Source organism: Melanotaenia boesemani, chromosome 9 (genome assembly GCF_017639745.1).
Source record: "Melanotaenia boesemani isolate fMelBoe1 chromosome 9, fMelBoe1.pri, whole genome shotgun sequence".
Taxonomy (NCBI): Eukaryota; Metazoa; Chordata; class Actinopteri; order Atheriniformes; family Melanotaeniidae; genus Melanotaenia; species Melanotaenia boesemani.
The window spans coordinates 20,992,157-21,012,214 of NC_055690.1; the positions used below are offsets into that span (position 1 = coordinate 20,992,157).

A 20,058-nucleotide genomic window follows, 5' to 3' on the forward strand; every position below is an offset into this window, starting at 1 on the left:
CACAAGTCTTCACACACCCAAGTATATGACCTATCAACTTTAAAAACACACACCTGATCATAATCTCTCACATGCACTCATAAACACACACCCACACACATAGTTGTTAGATTCTCATGCAGGCATATCAAACTTCTAACGCAGTGGTGAGGAACTCTGGTCCATGAAGCCCTGCAACTTTTTTATGTTTCCCTTCTCCAACACACCTTAGTCAAATTAAATGGCTCAAACAGCCTATAAAGTTCTGCACGGTGACTCATTAACAGGTGTGTTAGAGCAGGAAGCAGTATAATTTGTCAGGCTTATTTTGATTAAAAAATAATAAAAAAATAAGTCTGAATGACGAGTCATTTATATTGTACAAGTTTAATGTGTGGATATTTTGACATGTAAGCAGCAGGTACAAGACACTTCATCATTTAGGGAAAGAGGGGGGGTATGTGCTAGGGTTTCATTAGTTTGACTTTTTCACAAGTTGGAGTCTGTTTACAGCAGTAGGAGAAGTCATGTTGTTCTTCTTTGGCTCCTGCCTCTTATGTTTGCTCACTGCTATGATTGTTTTTTCGCCTTGAAACTGATGCAATTCCATGCCATCTTTGATCCGATAGTGGTTGTGACTCATGACAAACTATGCTAGGCTTGAAGTAAAGTATCAGTGTCAGCCATTCTTCAGAGTTAAGATTTTGTTTAGTTGCGTTCACCACAAAAACTAAGCGTCTTTTTTAAGACATGGCATGCACATACTTTTTTCATGTATATGCATGCTGCATGGAAAGTTTTTTTTTGTTTTCTTTTTATCTTTTATTGACTGTCACACTGATGAATGGGTAATCCACTTCTTTATCCAAACCTCTGTGTGCGTCCCTGATTCTTCCTGCAGTCTAAAGATGTGCATTAGGCAAATACACATATTACATTAGCTATCATAAATCACCCTAGGTTTGAGAATGAGTATATGAGCACATAAAATGCATGGTTATCTTTGTGTTTAGTCCTTGTTTATACTGGCAACATGTTTGGGGTGTCAATTCAGTTCAATTCAGCTTTATTTGGGTAGTACCAATTCAAAGCAAAACCATGTCAAATCACTTTACAGAAATTCAATTCAAGCCAATTTATTGTGATCCAATTAAAAGAAACCCACATTAGTTCAGTTTATAATAACTGTGTTCATACAAGCCAATTTGTAAGAAGAAAGAGGATTTAAAAAAAACTGTAACACATACATATTGGCCCAGATATCTTGATGTTTTCTATTGTAGAAAAATGGACACTAATAAAAAATGGAAAAATAAAAATAGCTAATTTTGATGGCCCCATTTCTTGTAAACATCACATAGGCACCATCAATACAAAGAATTTGAAAAGAATAAAAATGAAGTTATACATGCACACAGAAACAGCGAATGTGGTAAAGTTAAGACAGTTAGATACCGCTCTGCTTGATGAAGAGCAAATTTAAGCCACAAATAGACCCCACTCCAGACATCTTGGATTAAGATTCACACCACCTCCACTCCAGTGCCCAATTTTGGAGTCCCCCAGGGGTCATGTGCTCAGCTCCCTTTGGTTCATTCTGTGCAGCCAAGTCTGCTTACTTATGCACAAAGCGCTGCAAATACATGACTTTATATTAAAAGAAAATCTATACTTCTACAGAGTCACGCGCTGATATGTTCAGCATCAACACAAACACATACTAAATAGCTTTTTTAATGAATCAATCAATTTAAAAATCAGTGATATTGTTATGATGAGGGATCTGCACGGCCTTAAGCCGCTAAAATGACCAAATCTCCGCTGGAGTCTGCTTGCCTGCTCATACAAAGCCCTGCGCAACTGTACCAATAGAACTAATTTTCTCATGCTGAGAAAACAAAATTCACAACACTAATTTATGTTTTGGGACCTGACAATTTATTTGTTATTCTTTAACTTTCTGTTTTTTTGAGTCGCATACCGAAGAACAAAAGCACTACATACAACCTCTGGTTGCAAAATAATTAAATTAAATTTATTGCAGCTATTGCTTTAGTTTAGCCAAGTTCACCTCATTTTTACTCATCAAAGGCCCAGGGATGCAGCTAAATGGCTTTGCGCATCCAAATTATTATATCTTGTAGCTGCTAATTCCACATACTTTGCCATCTAATATGAATGCAAACAGCAATATTTAAACTGCACACCAAAAATTAATGACAGGCAAGATATAATTATTATAAATGTTTATGTGTGCGTGTTTATATTCACACAGTGAACAATGATATCTATGTGGCACTTGACAGGTATCTTAATTTAATTTATTAGAGCTCTTTTGCTATTTTTCATTAACATACATTTCATGAAAAGTCAAGTAGAGGAGCAGTGTAGCATGCATCACATTTCCATTGCAGGCATATAATCACATTGAATGTGTTAATAAAACTATATACAATATAGCAAATAATAATAATAATAATAATAATAATAATAATAATAATAATAATAATAATAATAATAATATAAAATTGCAAAAATGCAGAAATTGGCATTGTCACATTGTACAGCAATTAAATAATTTCTTTGACACATATTCCAATCAGTGATAGATTTCTAGAGCAAGAGCTGACACATCAGTTTTAACACTTCAATGAACACTGACGTGATATCTTTAAGAATTGCAGAAAGTTTCCATCATCAAAACATAAAGTACACACACGATAAATATCAGTTTGCAGCTTGCATGTGTGTGATATACACAGATGGCTTCTTATGCAACAAACACAATGAGTTCAGAGAACAATGTAATTTTTTTCTCTCCACAAACAGGTCATTGTTACAGACTTTTCTTGTTTTACATTCAGTGATCTGGAGAACAGGACTCCACAAACAATTCACATACAGAGCTAACATGCCTTTCAAGAAGATATTGCCATTTTTTCAGTCATGTTACTCCTTAAGATTGAAAAGCAGATTGCAGTTGTCCCATGTGATGTGTTTTCCTTAACAGGATGAGGTATTTGCCAGAGTGTTGGCCTAACCCTTTCATCACTTCTCCCCCTGTCCAAATTGTAAGGGATGCTGTGGCTTAGCAGTGCAAGATCTTAATGAAAGCCTTCCTGAACTCCACGTTAAAGGTGGTGTATATGATGGGATTTACAGCACTGTTCACGTAGCCCAGCCACGTAAAAGCATTATACATCTCGGCAGGAACCTTGCATTTGGTGCAGTGGGTGTTTAAGATATGCGTGATGAAAAACGGCGACCAACATATGATGAATACACCTGAGGAGAAAGAAAAAAAAAATGCATATCAGAAACAGAATGAACAAGCAGGAGAAGAAGGTTGATCTTATTGTAGTGTATATTAGACCCCAAGATAATGGTACCCCAATGGTAAAAGGAGAAGTTGGCCTTAAGTATAAGAATGATTTCTAAATCTTGCATCACTTTTTGGATGTTTCAAGCTCTGGTTTGGTCCAAAATAAAACATGGTCTTAACAAAAAAAAAAAAACAAAACAAAACAAAACAAAAATAACAAGCAGCCTATTTGCTAGTATGAGCTTGTAAAATAAATAAATAAATAAATAAAGCTCATTAGATCAGTGTGCTGTGAATAATTAGAGGAGAAATTAATACTGAGTCCGAATGAGTTTGAGAAGAGTTCCCTTTTGCTTTGTTCCTGTGATCACTGCATGATAATGGGCCCTTAGGCCCAGTGTGGAGATGCCTTTTTTTATCCTCTCCAGCTACATCTTAATCCCCTAATGTTACCTTTCACCTATATCTAAGACAAGGAGCGCTGTAGAAACAGCTGCTCCGTCAGTCTGCCTGTTCCTGTTTGTGTTATATGTTGTTTTGTCTAGTCTTGGATGGGTTGTACTGAAAACATGAATTTCCCTGCAAGGGATTAATAAAGTATTTCTGATTTCTGATTTCTGATTACATGTTCAAAGTCAACACCAGAAAATACAGTTAAAATTTGGCTGAAGATACTGTCACCTTTCCTTTCAAAAGCATATTCACATTAAATAGCATTCAATATAATTTCAAATGAATTTGCTTTTAATAATTTAAACCACATTTAAATGAAGTCAAAGCAATGACATGCAACATACCAAGAACAATGGCTAACATCTGAGTAGCTTTCTTCTCTTTCTGCTGGGAAATCTTCCTCTTGCTCAAGGTTTTGACTGACGTCTGAGTCTTGCCATTAGGTAAGGCCTGTGTCTGGAAGGCTTTGGCTACAATGGGTGCTCGGTCAGCTAGGGCTTCCTTAGGATCTCCATTTTTTTCTGGTTTTTGGCCATCCTCAGGGGGTGTGGGAGGTGTGGAAGTGGGGCTAGCGTTGGCTTTGTTAGGCATCAGCTGCTGGTGGCTGGTGGCCGGAGTGTCTCCTAGGACACTCTGTGTCTGCTGCTTCTGCTTCTGGCTGCTGCCACTGTGATTCAGCTCATCCAACTCCAGATCTTCCCCCTCATTGGCTACATCTTTGATGAAAATCTGAACAAGGTCAAGATCAGCAGGAAAACAGGGATTCAGATGGTCATTTTTCATTTGGATTAAAGGGTGACATTTAGAAATAGTTGGCAATAAATATATAACAAAATATCTTAAAAAAGAAGGAACCTCTATAAGACAGAAAAAAAAAAATAAAAAAAGAACAACAACAAAAAAGGAAGACACACCACTTTCTTCTTGTTGACAGCAAAATTCCCATTAGACTTAACAATCATCGTGCACAGCCTCACATCCTCTGGATGAGTGCACTTGTCCTGAAATGGAAAAAGCTGTGTCAGGTAAGGTAGGGAGAGGATACAATGTCAAAGCAGGTGACAAAGGTGCTGTCTCTGTACAGAAGCACAATGTCCCACTGCCTGTGAAGTCAGATGAAATGACATAAAGCTCAAAAAAAAAAAAAAAAAAAAGAAAGAAAAAGAAGCCATTTACCCAAATCCATTTATCTGACAACATAATAAACTGTTGACAGAAGCGCATCCAACAATTAAGATTACACATATATCTTAAGTTTGGTCACATTATATTTCTCCTTTGACATTATGGTAATGATGTTTTCCCATTCTCTGACAAAACAAAGCACGAGATGATGTATAAACATGATTTATAATTTTGAAGAGAATCATAAGTCATTTTGACCTCCCACTTAAAACACATTAAGCTATTATGTCAGGGTTATTAGTATCTATCAAGCATAAGGTCATCTCTGGACCATCATCATAAATGTAACATAATGATTTTTGACACTAGAATGTTGCAGTTAATGTACATTAAGATTAAGCACTTACAGAGTTATTTAATGATTGTGTGAAAAAATGTCAAAATGCCTTAAGTGTTGAGAATAGCCCTTTCAGTCCATGGTGTTAAATCTTATCCACTGTGTTTCTAATGAAAATCAATTCTCTTCTTGTCCATGTTTTCTCTTTATATTGGATTGCTGTCTAATAAAATGCTTTAAAAGCATTAAGTGTAATTGGGTTGAAAAATATTGATTGCCAAATATTTTGATTGTTATTTTAAAATGAAAAAACAAAGAAATAAATACTACAGAAAAATAAAAAGTTGCAGTTTATTAAAATGATAAATCAATTCAAGGTTTATACTGAAACCATAAATCTGCCAGCTGTAAACAGGAGTCATTTTGTTGCAGCTACTCACCTTCAGCGAAGTGGCTACATCAGGCTCAGCAGACTGACAGACACGTTGCTTTGGTTTTGTGTTTACACGTTTTCTGCGCTTCCTCAGGACCACATAAATTTGCACATAAACCAGGAGGGTAATGATGAAGGGTACATAGAAGGACACGATGGAGGAGTACACCACAAAGGCTGGATTGGCGATCACACAAAGAGACGCATCACGAGTAGCTGGAGAGATAAGCACAGGGATAATAGAAAGTTCAGATTTTGTGTTGTGTCAAAACCAAAAGAAAAACTTTCTTATTACTTATTCACAATTCTGCAATATCTTTTTTTAAACAAATCAAATAGAAATTTTAAATCAAATATAAAGAATTTCTTTTTATAGTTATATAGAAAATATACACACACACACGTATATATATATATATATATATATATATATATATATATATATATATATGTATATACAGAAACATTTGTGCAGAATATGGACTGGATGCCTCTAGATCACAATGGGAAATACCTCCAGACAGAATAATGAAAGAGCTAAGATCCTGTGGGACTTCCAGATACAGACTGACAAAATGGTGGTGGCCAACCGACTGGACATTGTGAACATGGATAAACAGCAAAAGAAAGTCTTGATGTAGCCATCCCCAACGATGGAAATATCAGGAAAAAAGAACACAAGAAACTCGAGAAATAACGGACTCAAGGAAGAACTGGAGTACCAGAGGCCATCAGAGCAATGGGGGGCCTGTGTCCCCCACAATGGAGAAGTTGATCCAACAGATACCTGGAGAAACATCAGACATCTCCATCCAGAAGAGCACAGTTCTAGGAGCAGCTGAGATACTGGGTAGGACCCTCAAGGTCCCAGTACCCTGGTATAGGACCCGAGCTTGATATATATAATTAATATATATTTATTTATATAAGGGGTGGGAATTTAGTCCATTAAAAATAATGAGTTAATTACAAAAAAATTATGCATTTTATTGCAGTTTGCATAGTATAACATAGCAACAGCATAGCAACAAACCTAGCAATGCTTTCTGGTGATAATGGAAACTTTTGGAGACTGGCGGGAAAGTATGCAACGTTTACTCTTCTCAATGAGCCGCGGTACTGCCGCAGGTCCCTCCCCTTTCCAAAATCACTGAGGAGCTGCTGCATCAGTCCCAGCTCCCAGCTTCAGAGCAGGAGATGTTCACCTCTGCTCCATGACCAGACTCAAAGCTGCTGCTGGCTTATCCCGCCCTCGCTTAGCATCAGATATTAATGCCTATTAATGAAAAGCGTGGATAAAAACATTTAAAAAGTTAAAAGTAGTGTAACATGTTGTTGAATTCTAATTAGAGAAGCAGTTGACAATTCAACTAAAATACAATTGAATAGATTGATTAAATAATTTATTTGTCCCACCCCTAATATATATATATATATATATATATATATATATATATATATATATATATATATATGCAGGTAACCTCAACTGATGACTTTGTCAGTAGACCTTTCTTAAAATCACCTAGCAACAAATCTGGCAACCTTTTGGACAAAGAGGTGGAATTACTGCAACACATTTCTCCCTGACAACAGACATACATCTTCCTCCATTCTGTGCAGGCACTGGAAGAAAGAAGCAAGTGTTATTCTTGTAGTTATCAGACACAAGCTGATTACTGAGTGAGAGGGAAAGAAGTAGAAAGATGCTGAAAATTTCAATTATACCCATTAATTCAGATTTTACCACTACATACCTTCAAGATCAAATAATATAACTGTGTCTTCTCCACAGTAAAAAAAATAAATTTGTCTTTGATAAGGCTCTAAGACATCAAAATCCTGCTTCAAAAAACATGCCCAGTAACTGATAAAAAACACATTAAAAACTGTTCTTAGAAAACATTCACACCAACAAATACAAACCTTTATACACCTTTATGGTTAACAGGCTAAATTTTCCCCCAATATTTTAACTTTACACACCAAACTACATTCACAAATTGGCCCAGCTCAAGTTGACATGTACTTTAGTCCCTACCAGTCTCAGAAAAGACAACAATTGTTGCATCAGAGACAAAAACTGAGTCATTATATGGTTGTCGCAATAACAATATATGTCACAGTGGGTGACTTAATGTTCACATTTTACATTTAACCTCATGCCATACTGTAGCACACTTTGTTGACTATTTAGGGTAAGAAAATACTACTCTATCTATATCCATAGCTTCTTATCACAGTGATTTAGAGGTGAGATGAATGTAATGCAGGTGTAGTGTTTTGGAGCTTGACTCAAAGTGTTTTTATGAAAACATAAAGTTTAAGCGCTAGGTCCTGGGGGTCCTACTTAACTCTTCAATGTCCTGCCTTATTATTGGGTAGAGCACATTTTTCAGACTGTTACATCTTATCAAGAAATAAACCTGCCTTTACCATTTTTACCACTTGGTTGAGTTCTGTAAAGCTGAAAGTTAGTATTTGCTATACTGTTTTCTTTCTTTGTCTTTCTTTAGTTTTGATTTTTATTGATTTGATCTTAGTCATTTGTCAAAATTATTCTGACTGGTGTTATTGCCCAAATGACATAAAAGAAATGCAAAGAACTAATTTTGATTTGATTTTTTTCTCTGTTGAGACATCAAAGGGTTTAGGAGTTTGCAAGAAATTTCTTAAAATATGTCACTCAAGAAAATTGTTTCTAGCATTTACTGCTAGAAAATAGTTTTTTTTTTTTTTTTTTTTTTTTTAAACAGGAAAGCTATCCAGTGGTTACCATGGAGACATACTCAGCATGATCACTATTGCTCCAACATTTCATCTCAAAGGTAAACACAAATCATTTGAAAGAAATAAAAAGAAAAAAAGAAAAACAACAACAGAAACATGTGACTGTAACTGCTGTTATTTGCTTTTTAAAATGATTTCAATTTGTTTTTCTGAATTTTAAAAGCCAACATTTGTGGCAAATATGTTATATTTTTTGCTACCAAACTTCAGCTGCAGACTACATTCCCTCTGTGATCTCTATTTCCGTGCTTCCTGTATCTTACACTGACTACATCTTCAGTCACAGCCTGTTTTTGAAGGTCTGAGACTCGACTGAATCAAACTTACATCAAGGCTCTCAGAGGGATGAGTGGAGATTCAAAGTGACAGGATGCAAGCCACGGGAGCTGATAAGAAACAAGTTGGCACCTTCCAATAAGCCCCTCATCAGAACTACTCTAACAGTAATCCTCTGTTAAAGCTACTGCTCCATGGAGTAAGCAACCTTAAGGCCTAAACCTCACTAAAGGTGGGCCCAAGCAACTATGTAGCAGTAGTTTCCTGTCACAGAAAAATCTTCATTAAATGCATTCTTCACAATTTCTAAAAAATTATACAATAGTTATTTTGCAAAACAGATACAATCACCAATTATGTTAGTGTTTGTATTTCATTGACTGCAAAGCTTATATGTTATGAGCTTCCTCTTACCTGTGTTATTTAGCCCAAACAACAGAGGACAAGATATGGCAAAAGACAGCACCCACACCACAGAGATCATCACTGTGACCCGTCTCCTGGAACTGTAGCGTGTGTTGTACAGCATTGGCATTGCAACTGCTGTGTATCTGTAAGATATTATAAGATATGATATCACTTTTCTAGAAAGAATGTTATATATGCTGGATTTATCCTGTTTGGATTTACAGTCATCTGTTACCTGTTTTCAATCAATATACAAATAGTAGCCTAAAGCACAGCAGAGAACATGAAGCCTACAAGTGGGTCAAACCAGAAATGTTGCCTGTCATTTGTGATCAGATTCTTTTTGATGTTCGACTGGCCCTTTGGAAACAGTTATGTGCTTCAGGCTTCTCTTCCAATGAAATACTGTAAGCGAGGCTGTGCTTTTCCTCTTCCCTCGCTCATGAAAGACCTTATCATTTAACCTTGCTACATTTCTTGACCTTATTAGTGAGCTTGCTGTGAATACCAGGAAACGCACATCGTTTTTTACAGTGTGTCATGCATTGATTTCTGTGTTATCGTGCTTGAAAGACCTTCAACATGAAGTCAAGTAGGTTTTGAAACAATTTTGAATGAGCCTCTTTATTTAGAAAGAATGTAAGGGAAAAAAAAGGGTTGTTTTAGTCATACCATGTAGCTATGAACTGTGCAGCCCATTTCCATGGAAACATATTTTAACAAAGTTATGGAAAAAAGGGAGAAATGCAAACCTATTGAGCCCATTAGAAGGTTGAACAAGTGGCACCAAAAATTATTGGAGTGTGCTGAAAACAGGTTCAGTCACTGAGCAAAACACATGCACTGTATAAACAGTTGTGATGTTGACTGTATGTCAAATGCATTTCAGCCACTTTGAAATTATTTAATTCCCAAGAACAAAACATAATACTTCGAACAAATCTGTAGCAATAATGGAAGGATGTTTAAATTGTAAATAAACCATTCTCTAGTAAATGTGTGTTAAACAGAATGAAACAAACTAAATTTATTGTGGTTTCAGCATTAGTTATTGTAACTCTACAAAAGCTGTGTTCATCAGGGCATTTTTGTTTTAGTTTTGTTTTGTTTTAGATTTTCTTTAGTTTCTTGGATTCGCATCATGTTCTGTTTATAGTTAGATTAAGTTTAGTTTTCAATGTCTTTTGCTTTTGTTTGCATCCCATGAATAAAGCTCTATTAAAAGCTGCAACTGTGTCGACTTATATCCTGAGCAGTAAGTTGAATTTTAGGTAATTTTTTTTACTAGTTAGCAGTAACATTTTACAACATCTTGTATAGAGTTTAAAATGAGAGAATGTCAAAGCTGAGGTTAAGTCAACTTGTTTGAGAAAATACTAGATATTATTTTCTTTTCTTTTTATCATCTCTAGTCAGCATTATTGAAAAGAAACAATTATATTTCATATAGTATAAATGGAATTACATGGCCTCTTGCGTGTAATTTTGCATTTGCAAACATTCACAAAAACAGATCTCTTAATTTCATCACCTCCAAATTTACTCCAAATAGGTGAGTAAGAACAAAGTTAGCTCAGCAAGAAACAATCCTTTGATGTAGAAATTATGCTGCTCACAAGAGCTGTTGGGGGGAGAAAAAGGAGCCATACTTATGTGACTGTAATCTTTTTCAAATCAGCCTCATTTAGGTGTCTCTGCTCACACTGCTGCTCAATTCCAATGTCTTTTATTTTTATTTGTTTTGCCTATATTTATGACTCATATCGGACTTTGCAATCTGAATAGTGCAAATCAGAGTTGTTAAAATCCAAGGTCACTTTCATATGTGGACCTAGATTAGATACGTATCTGAACGGTTATGTCGCATTTTATCCAACTTTGACGTCAAAGAAGTCACATCACAATTCCACTGTTTCACAATATTTACTGTGCTGTTGTCTTTTCCTCTTTTATAGTAAATGAAAACGACAAAACAACACTATCAGTTTAATTATATGAACAAATTAAGGGTCTAGATTTCACTGCAAGATCCACTGGTCATCCTAACGGGTTCAGGTGGTTGCGAGTTGGACCTGTGCAGGACTCTGAACAGACAAATTCGGCTGAATTGTACATGCTTCTGTACAGTAGTAGGAGCCACTGCTTCACAAAAGGCCGTTGTTAACATTTGTGCTCTCCTTTTTCTCAGTGTCCTTCTTACATTCATCAGTTGGGGATAATTTCATCGGTTCAGAGTGGGCAAGTACTTCCAAATTGATAAACAGACGTGAGGCATCTATTACATCCATAAATACTACGCACCGCGTGATGTGTTATCCTCTGCGCAAGCATGCCACTTCAGGGACATGTACACTTCACGCTTCAGCGTGAAGAAGGTCGCATTGAAACGATAAAGTGAACGACCACACAAAAGGAAAAAAAAAAAAAAAAAAGTAGACCTGCAGTGTAAACATAGCCTGAGATGTATTTAGGCCAAGTGATTCTATATTCTGTCACACTCATCCTTTTCATAATTAGTGTATGCTGCAAGTCGCCACATTCAGATTAATAATATCTAAATGTAAATGTGGTGACTTCTTCAGCATATTTGAAACATTCTTTTTCAGTACACACAAACAACTTGTGATGAAGTCATTGAGATTATTATGATTTTTTTTCCTAAATGCAAGATTCGTCTGTTTTCTATTTCAGCCACTTGAATAAAAGCTGCAGTTCTGTGACTGTGATGGACATTTATTTTGTATCTGGATCCAAAATGAAAATGCACTCAAGCTGAAAATCATGTAAAATAAAACATAACAGAATTCCATAAACTGAAAATATGGAAAATGTCATGTACTTGATATTATAATAGATATTCTTGAAGTCAGCTTTAAAGGATTACTTCTTTTGAGTTTAATATTGAAAACTTTGCATTTTCTTCAGGTGAATAGCTGTTCACTGTCTCTGCAACCTTTTTGATTGGCTTTAATTAATTTATCACCAAGTCATTATTGCTGTTACACCAGTAGATTAGTAAATTATTCTTGGCACTAAAGAATCGAATGTGATGAAGTCTGGCAATAGGGCATACAACCCTTTTCAAACATGGATTTTTTTTCTTTTTAATGTTACACAGATTATATTCTATATTGATTTCAAGGCTGTTGCCTTGATCAATGAGCATCACTTTTGATGATAATGACTGTTTGTATATGGACATCTTGTAGTGACAAAGATTTATCCTTCAAAGTGTAGTTTGCAGCAGCAAATTTAAATAATATAAATTTTCTTGAAATATATATATATATATATATATATATATATATCTATATATAATTTATGGAATGATTGTAAGCTGCATACAGGAACCTTCCAGCTGTTAACAATGTTCTAATATAGGCAACTGCGTTAACTGCTGTGACAATAACAGTAATTGGGGGTCAGAGCTTCGACTGCTGAGAAGGTAGAGCATGTCGTCTTCAATGTCTTCTCAGAGAAAATTGCTCATTAGTACCTGTAGGAGAACAGCACATCACAGGAACAGAGGACTGTGCTCCGTAAAGAGCTTATTACAAAAAAGAACAGTTAATCTAAAAATGCATAATGACAACATTAAAAATAAAAGAAAACTTTAGTATATGTTGAGAAATGCTGGCAGTGCAATTTATACTTTTAAAGAACAAAGGAAACTGCAACAGAGACTGAAAATACTTGTTCACATAAAAACTCAACCTATTTGCCAATATAATCATTTCCACAGGATATCATACCTTTTTCTTCCCTTATTCAGAGACGGACATTAGGAACCAGCCAAAGGCTGATTGTGTAAAATTTTCAAGACAAATACATTTGTTCAATAAACATTTACCTTGTAATTACCAGTTTAATCAGTTCTCTACTGCCAATATATATGTAAGGGATAATGCCCGACGAGGTCCTCCGCGTTATCCAATATTTTATGATAATGAACACCTTGTCGGGGATTATCCCTTATATATATATATATATATATATATATATATATATATATATATATATATATATATATATATATAAATATATATATATATATAAATATAAATATAATATATGTATATTAGTGCTTGGCAATGATTTAGATATTAAATTTTTTATTTAATGATTAATCACATTCTTACATGCATTCTAACGTGCAAAATGTAAAAGAAGGCCTACTGCCTTCAAAATTCAGTAAATTTTGGTTTACAAACACTAAATCAGGGATCTGCAGCCTGTGTCTCCAGAACCGCAAGTGCAGACAGGAAATCTGTAGCAATTTTTCAGTATTTGTCATGGAATAATATCCACACATATTTACACACACACACACACACACACACACACACACACACACACACACACACACACACACACACACACACATATATATATCTATATATATATATATATATATATATATATATATATATATATATATATAAATATATAGACATGTTTCATGATCTTAGTTTATAGTCTGGTGTTTGTCATGTTTAGTTTCTGTTTAGATCCTGTTTGGGTTTTTGCTTTTGTCATGTTTAGTTCAGTTTGTAGTTCAGTTCAGTTTTCTCTGTGTTTTCTGTTCCTGGCTTGTTAGATCACCTGGTCTGATTTCTCATTCACTTCACCTATTCCTCATCACTCCCGTTGTGTATATATGCCCCTTGGTTTTCAGTTGTCTTTGTCAGGTCCTTATGTTTATCCATGTCATGTCTTAGTTCCTGTTTTGAGTTCTGCATTTACTGTCTGCATTTGGGTCCTCCCTTCCACCGCATTGTGACACACACACACATATATGTATATATATATATATAGATATATATACATATACAGCCCAAGAGGGTTAAAGCAGAGCTGGCCACACAAATGTTGACACATTGTGCCCAATCTGGACATTTTCACTTAGGGGTGTACTTACTTCTGTTGCCAGAATTTTAGACATTAATGGCTGTGTGTTGAGTTATTTTGAAGGGAAAGTAGTAGATAGAACAAGCTGTACACAGACTACATTGTATCAACGTGTCGTTACTGCAGTGTCGTGCCATGAAAAGATATAATTAAATATTTGCTTAAATGTGAGAGTATTTGATATATATATATGTATATATATATATATATATATATATACACACACACACACAATGGTTACTTGTTTTAATTTTATGTGTTTGTCCTTTTATGATTTACTATCAAATCATGAAAGTAAAAGCACTGCCCTGTTGTCCTGATCATCTCACATGTTTCTAACAATAATGTGGCTGCTACAAAGTCCTCAAATACAACATCACATCTCTGCCTTCTATGTATCTATCTTACGGGTGTTCATAAGACACTTCATACAGTTTCCAGACTGTTGTATGGAGTTATTCATATTCATAATCCTGGAACATCTGGTGGAAATGTGCTTCATTTCCAGATAGCAAAATACATGTATGAAAATGCCATTTAGTCTTTAAATAGACACGTGGGCCTCAATAGTCATGCACTGAAAACTAAGTCTCCTCTGTTATTCAGTAGCTGAAGATTCCTATTGATTTCTATTGCTGAAACTATGATTGGCCACACTAAATAGTGCAATGGCAAACTCACCGGTCAATGCTGATGGCACAAAGATTAAGGATGCTGGCTGTACACATCATTACATCAAGAGTGACAAAGATGTCACAGTGGATCTTGCTAAATCGCCACTCTCCCACTACCTAGAAGAAACAAACAAATTGCAGTTTACACCAACAGTCAACATAAGAAAGTCACAACATTACCACTCTTTCTGCAACAGAGAACCATCTTTACTGTCAAATATTCTTGCATATTGTGTCATATAATTTTGATTATTGTAACACAAGAAAAGAAAAGAAAAAAAAAAAACAAAAAGCAAACCTTAGTGGAAAGAATGACAGAGGCTAAAATTAGAATTATAAAACCCAACAGGTGAGCTACACCTTTGCTAAACATTTGGTATAATTGCAATGATTGGAACTGACTTTTTGTTTAACCAAATGTTGCACGTTAAGGTTTGTTAACTCCATAGGATTTATTTATTATTTATTTATTTATTCATTAAGATGAAACAATATCAAATATCGAAGTGTCATTTTTAGTTAATAACCTGTACAGAAGAGCTTTGACTCTGGGATGCTGGTTTGTTCCCACATTAAATGCCCAATTCAGATCCTTTCAGAACATTTCTGTTGGATAAAGGTTAGGACTTTTCCATCCAACTCAAAAACATGAACCTTATTCTTCTATAACCAGTCTTTGGTAGTGCTTGGGTCCCTGTTGCTGCTTGACCCACTTTCTGACAAAATTCAGTTCACTGACAGATGTTCTGACATGTTCTTTAAAACTTTTAATTCCTTTTTTTTTTTTTTTTTTTAAAGTTTGATTTTGAAGTCAAATACATGCCAAAAGCTTTAATTAACTTCCCTCTGCAAGGTTAACCTCGATAGGCATCATTATGAAAGTAAAATACAGTAATTATTCCTCTGTCTTCAGGTCCAGATAGCTTTACGCAACAAAATGGTCACAATCTACTCGCATTCATAAATTTGGACTCCGTGGATTGGTCAAATCCCACAAAGTAACCAACATTGCCAGTGATGCTGTGACAGGTCTGATTACAATCACCTTGGCTGGCACTAAATTGTTCCTACCTCCTCCCACAGCTGTGTAAAGGGTAAGGGAGATGTCAGGGGCAGCTCCTACCTCTCTGTAGCTGATTAATCTTTGTCACCAGGCTGTATCTTCATGAAATCAAGCTCCATTATTAAAGAGCTTGATGTTGTGGCTAGTGCCCTTAACACTACAGTAATTTCAGCATGATGTGACCAAGCACTGACAGCCTTTCTCCCCCCTACAAATTCCTCTCTCTCCTCTGCAATTATACGACCTTCTGCACTTGACACTTGGTATGACAAGACTTATTGTTCACCAATTTTTTTCTTGTTTATTTTCTTGTCTTGAACCACTCAGTCTCTTGATCCTGATCAGGATGTGTCAGAATTAACAAAACTTTACTTTTCTTCAAGCTACTCCAATGCAACCTTTAAATCTTTAAATTCCCATTAATACTGCAGCCCAAAACAAGTTTAAGTTTTAAAATGTACAAAGCTCAACAAAAGTTATACAAAGTCTAGTGCAGAAAAATGCGCTTGAAGAATATTACGTTGCTTTTTACTGTAATACACTCTAAAATCAAAACAAATATATGCTGCCAGTATATGGTGGTTTCAATATATTGTAAATAAAACTGAAGGAACAATGGAAACCAATCACTTAAAAATACAAGGAAATGAAACAAGACCACTCAAGTCTTTATTCTAAAATACTCCTTTCTTAATTAGAATATAATAATAATCAAAAGGTATAAGTTGTATGAGATAATAATAAACACACTTTTTTTTATATTAGGCCATTTGTGCAGAGAAATAAAGGTTAAAAAGAGAAAAACAATTAAACAGCTGAAAAATCTGTTAAAATCCTACAACTTACATTCATTCCCGATATGTCATGACAGCACCATTAAAAAAAGACAAAATACTATTTATGTACTCGGATATTCTTCATTACTGTTCAGAAGGGAATATAATAGCATGAAAGTACAAACCTTACATTAATCATATTTTCTCAAGGCCTCGTGTGATATCAGTGAGACCACCGTATTTAAATAATACATTTTGGATACATGCCTTGGATGAATGCCTTCTTGAATATACTGATGTAACTGTAAATATTTATGGATCTTTTAATGTTGTTTGCTAGAAATAAGTGTGAAACCTCTTAAAATGACAAAGAATCTGGCCAGCTAAACTAAATGTTTATTTATGACCTTACAGTCAAAATAATAATTACTTGTGATACTTGTTTTATAATTAAAAGGATCAATGCTTCTTTTTAATTCAGCTGCTGAGAGGGATGTCAGTGTCTACATTTGTGCAACAGCAGCTCAGTCGATGTGTTGATAGCAAGCGGCAACCTCCGATGGTAAAATGTGAAGCCTATGCAGAAGTGCAAAAAATTGCCTCCTCATCCGCTAGGGGCTGGCTCCAAAACAGAGCAAATCCCCATAGACTCACATGTTAAAAAGACCAACTTCACAGCAGAAATAAACATGTTTAAAGCCTGGTACAAAAATCCATTTTAGGATTAATACGTCAAGTTTACCTTCATGACAACTGTGAGGGGGGTGGATTTTTTTCTAACTCATCCATTTGGAATTTATTTCATCTTGAAGTTCGGCATAATTAGGGGCATGTCCTATTGATTGACATGTATCCAATGCGGCAAAAAATGCAGTTTTTAGCCGGCTAACAGTGCACCTTAGCTTTAGCCCACCTACCTTCATTAGCCGGTTAGCTCACGTTAGATCCGAGTTGGCTCAGTTAGCTCTTAGCTACAGGCAACTCAGAGTTTGATAGATGTCAATAATCACAGGCCCCCTCTCAGCTCCGCCACTTTGCCCATTTTTGTATTTTCCGGGAGCGACTGCAAACCTGATGCAGCCAAAATGGCAATGGTAGAAACCGCCCAACGAGCTTCACTTTTGCTCTTCAGAAACCTACGGGTGATGTCATGGAGGCTCCGTCCATCTTTTATATACAGTCTATGGTTGGTAGCAGCAACTGAAGCCCTCAATTTCTACGGTAACCTGACCAAAGTTACATTTGCAAGTAACTTTCCTAACTAGTGATATGAATTGCAAACTAACACTGGAGTTTACTTTTCTCTGTTAATGTTTGCTTACCTGAATGTTCAGCAAGCCAGCTGACTGGAAAACTTGTGTTAATGAGACCTCAAAAAGAAATCTATTTGAAGGCGACACCTTATGTGTTATACTGAAAGTAGCTGTATGGTATTTGGTCTGTGTGGTTGTACAGAACGGTTTAAAATTAAACATTTTACTGTAATTGTCTCCACAGGTGTTTCTTCTCTATCAGACTCTCACTAAAGAAATTAGTTGCTAACGATAATGCCTCCTAACTTAAATGAAATTTCTCGCCAGCTATGTGGCCATTTGTTCAAGTAGGTATATTAACAACAATGGTCTTCTTGCCTGCTGTGTTTAAAGCCAATCCTCATTCTATAAAACTGATTTCTGTTCAGTCATTCCTTTTATAGGCAGCCCACCAGCCAAACAACTTTTCCTACCCCCGACCTTTTCCTGATACTAGAAAAGCCTCATCAGAACTATCCTATCCAAAACCCTTCCTTAATTTATGTCAGCACTCCTGAGCGGATGCAGTGGAGTTTGATGTCTAACAAAACAGTTTCAAATTCAATTTCTGTAAAAAAATAAATTTTGTTTAATTTTTTCAATAGATCTCTCCCTATTAAAGAAGTACTACCGAACTTTGTCAGATTTTCTGTGTCATGCCCCCTAATGATGGTTAATTACCTTTGCACTGCGAGCTCTCTCTAGACAGTATAAGTCAGCCCTGCATTGACTCTTTTTTATCTTTTGTTCTATCTCTATCTTTCATTTTCTTTTCCTCGCTTGCTCTGATAATGTCATCTTACATTTACTTGCTCAGCCATTATGTGCATGCAAAGTGGCTGCTGTGTTGATATTCGTTTGCTGTTATGTAACACGGTGGGTAAATTGAAACTCAGGTGAAACATCACATTACATCCAGGAAGCAGAAGTTGTGAAGTGTGGTTTCACAGCCTTGGGATGCTGCTGGGCAGCAACGGATCCAGAGATGTACTGGACACAATTTACCATGTGATTACCAAATGTGATGGGAAAATGTATATAATACTGTTTTCCCCATACTGGGAATTTATTTCTTGCATTTTATCTATTTTATTTTAGTTTTTTTTTATGTTTTTATTTCAGTTTTATTTCTTTTAATACTTTTTTTATGCACTCGTTATTGCTTCCTGCTTTTAATGTTTTATGTAAAGCACTTAGAATTGTCTTGTACATGAAATGTGCTATACAAATAAATTTGCCTTGCCTTGCCTTGGTACTGTGCATAATAAATGTCACTGTGCCATCAAATAAGTCAGGAACACACAGTTTTAAGGTCAGAAAGTAATATAGTGCAACTGTAAAATGCATTTAGAACACCAAACCTTAAGCCCTAAAGCCTTAGAAATATGATATTATCTTCATTCACATTAAGGGCTCCAAATTTACAGTGGGGGTTTCTAACCTGTTTTCTTTTAACCCTTGGATGCATGACCTACCACTACCTACACTCTTCCATGAGGGGGGTCAAAAATGACCCCAATTTGAATCAGTGAGATTTTACAATAAACTAAAGAAATGTCTTTAATTTAAAAGGTTAAAGGTGATGAGTTTAATTTACAAACAAAACAAAAGAGTTATTTTGTATTAAATGTTCATTTATCAATTTTTATTCACATTTAATCACAAAACAATCATTCAAACAATTCTCTGCTTCAGATGCCTGGACAGTTTTCATGGCTTTTGATTTATCTTCATCAGTGTTGATGTCAAAATTCTTTGTGTGTCCGTCTGTTTGTTTGACTATGGAGGACGAACAGTGAAGTAGGTCTAGAGACTAGAACACTGTCCCCGCATATGTACACACACAAACATCTTCTCAGTTGACATTGTGTGCAGTTTTCACAAACAACTTGCTTCTGGCTGTGATCATTGCACACGCAGGTACGGCAGTCGATAGACTCTGGTCCTCTTGTCCTCAAAGCCCAAGAAATGGCAAATATCTTCAAATCTTCCAATTAACATCGTGGCTTTGTACATTGGGTTATGTATAGGACTCCCAAATAGCTGACAGATTGGTACAATCCAGTTTTTCTCACTTCTTGCAAGAATGACCAATCCAATGAAGGCCAACAGGTCATCTTAGCTTACATTTTTCCACTCTTTTCCTCTTCTATTATATTATCAAAGATAAACAGCTTCCATGCATCTGTTGGAAAGAAGTTGCTAAACCCAGGCACAGGCCC

At 35.6% G+C, this 20,058-nt stretch overlaps 1 protein-coding gene across 3 annotated transcripts in view; it reads right to left on the minus strand.

Moving 5' to 3' along the window:
• Positions 1-1,824: 1,824 nt before the first annotated feature.
• drd2a (dopamine receptor D2a) overlaps positions 1,825-20,058 on the minus strand; it is a 55,670-nt gene continuing 37,436 nt past the window's right edge. For all 3 annotated transcript variants that reach the window (XM_041995757.1, XM_041995758.1, XM_041995759.1), the window contains 6 exons: positions 14,713-14,822; positions 9,130-9,266; positions 5,657-5,865; positions 4,669-4,755; positions 4,099-4,483; positions 1,825-3,264 (listed from right to left, as the gene is read on the minus strand). In XM_041995757.1, coding sequence (XP_041851691.1) covers positions 3,068-3,264; positions 4,099-4,483; positions 4,669-4,755; positions 5,657-5,865; positions 9,130-9,266; positions 14,713-14,822 — 1,125 coding nt within the window. In that variant the 3' untranslated portion in view covers positions 1,825-3,067. The remainder of the gene's footprint in view (positions 3,265-4,098; positions 4,484-4,668; positions 4,756-5,656; positions 5,866-9,129; positions 9,267-14,712; positions 14,823-20,058) is intronic.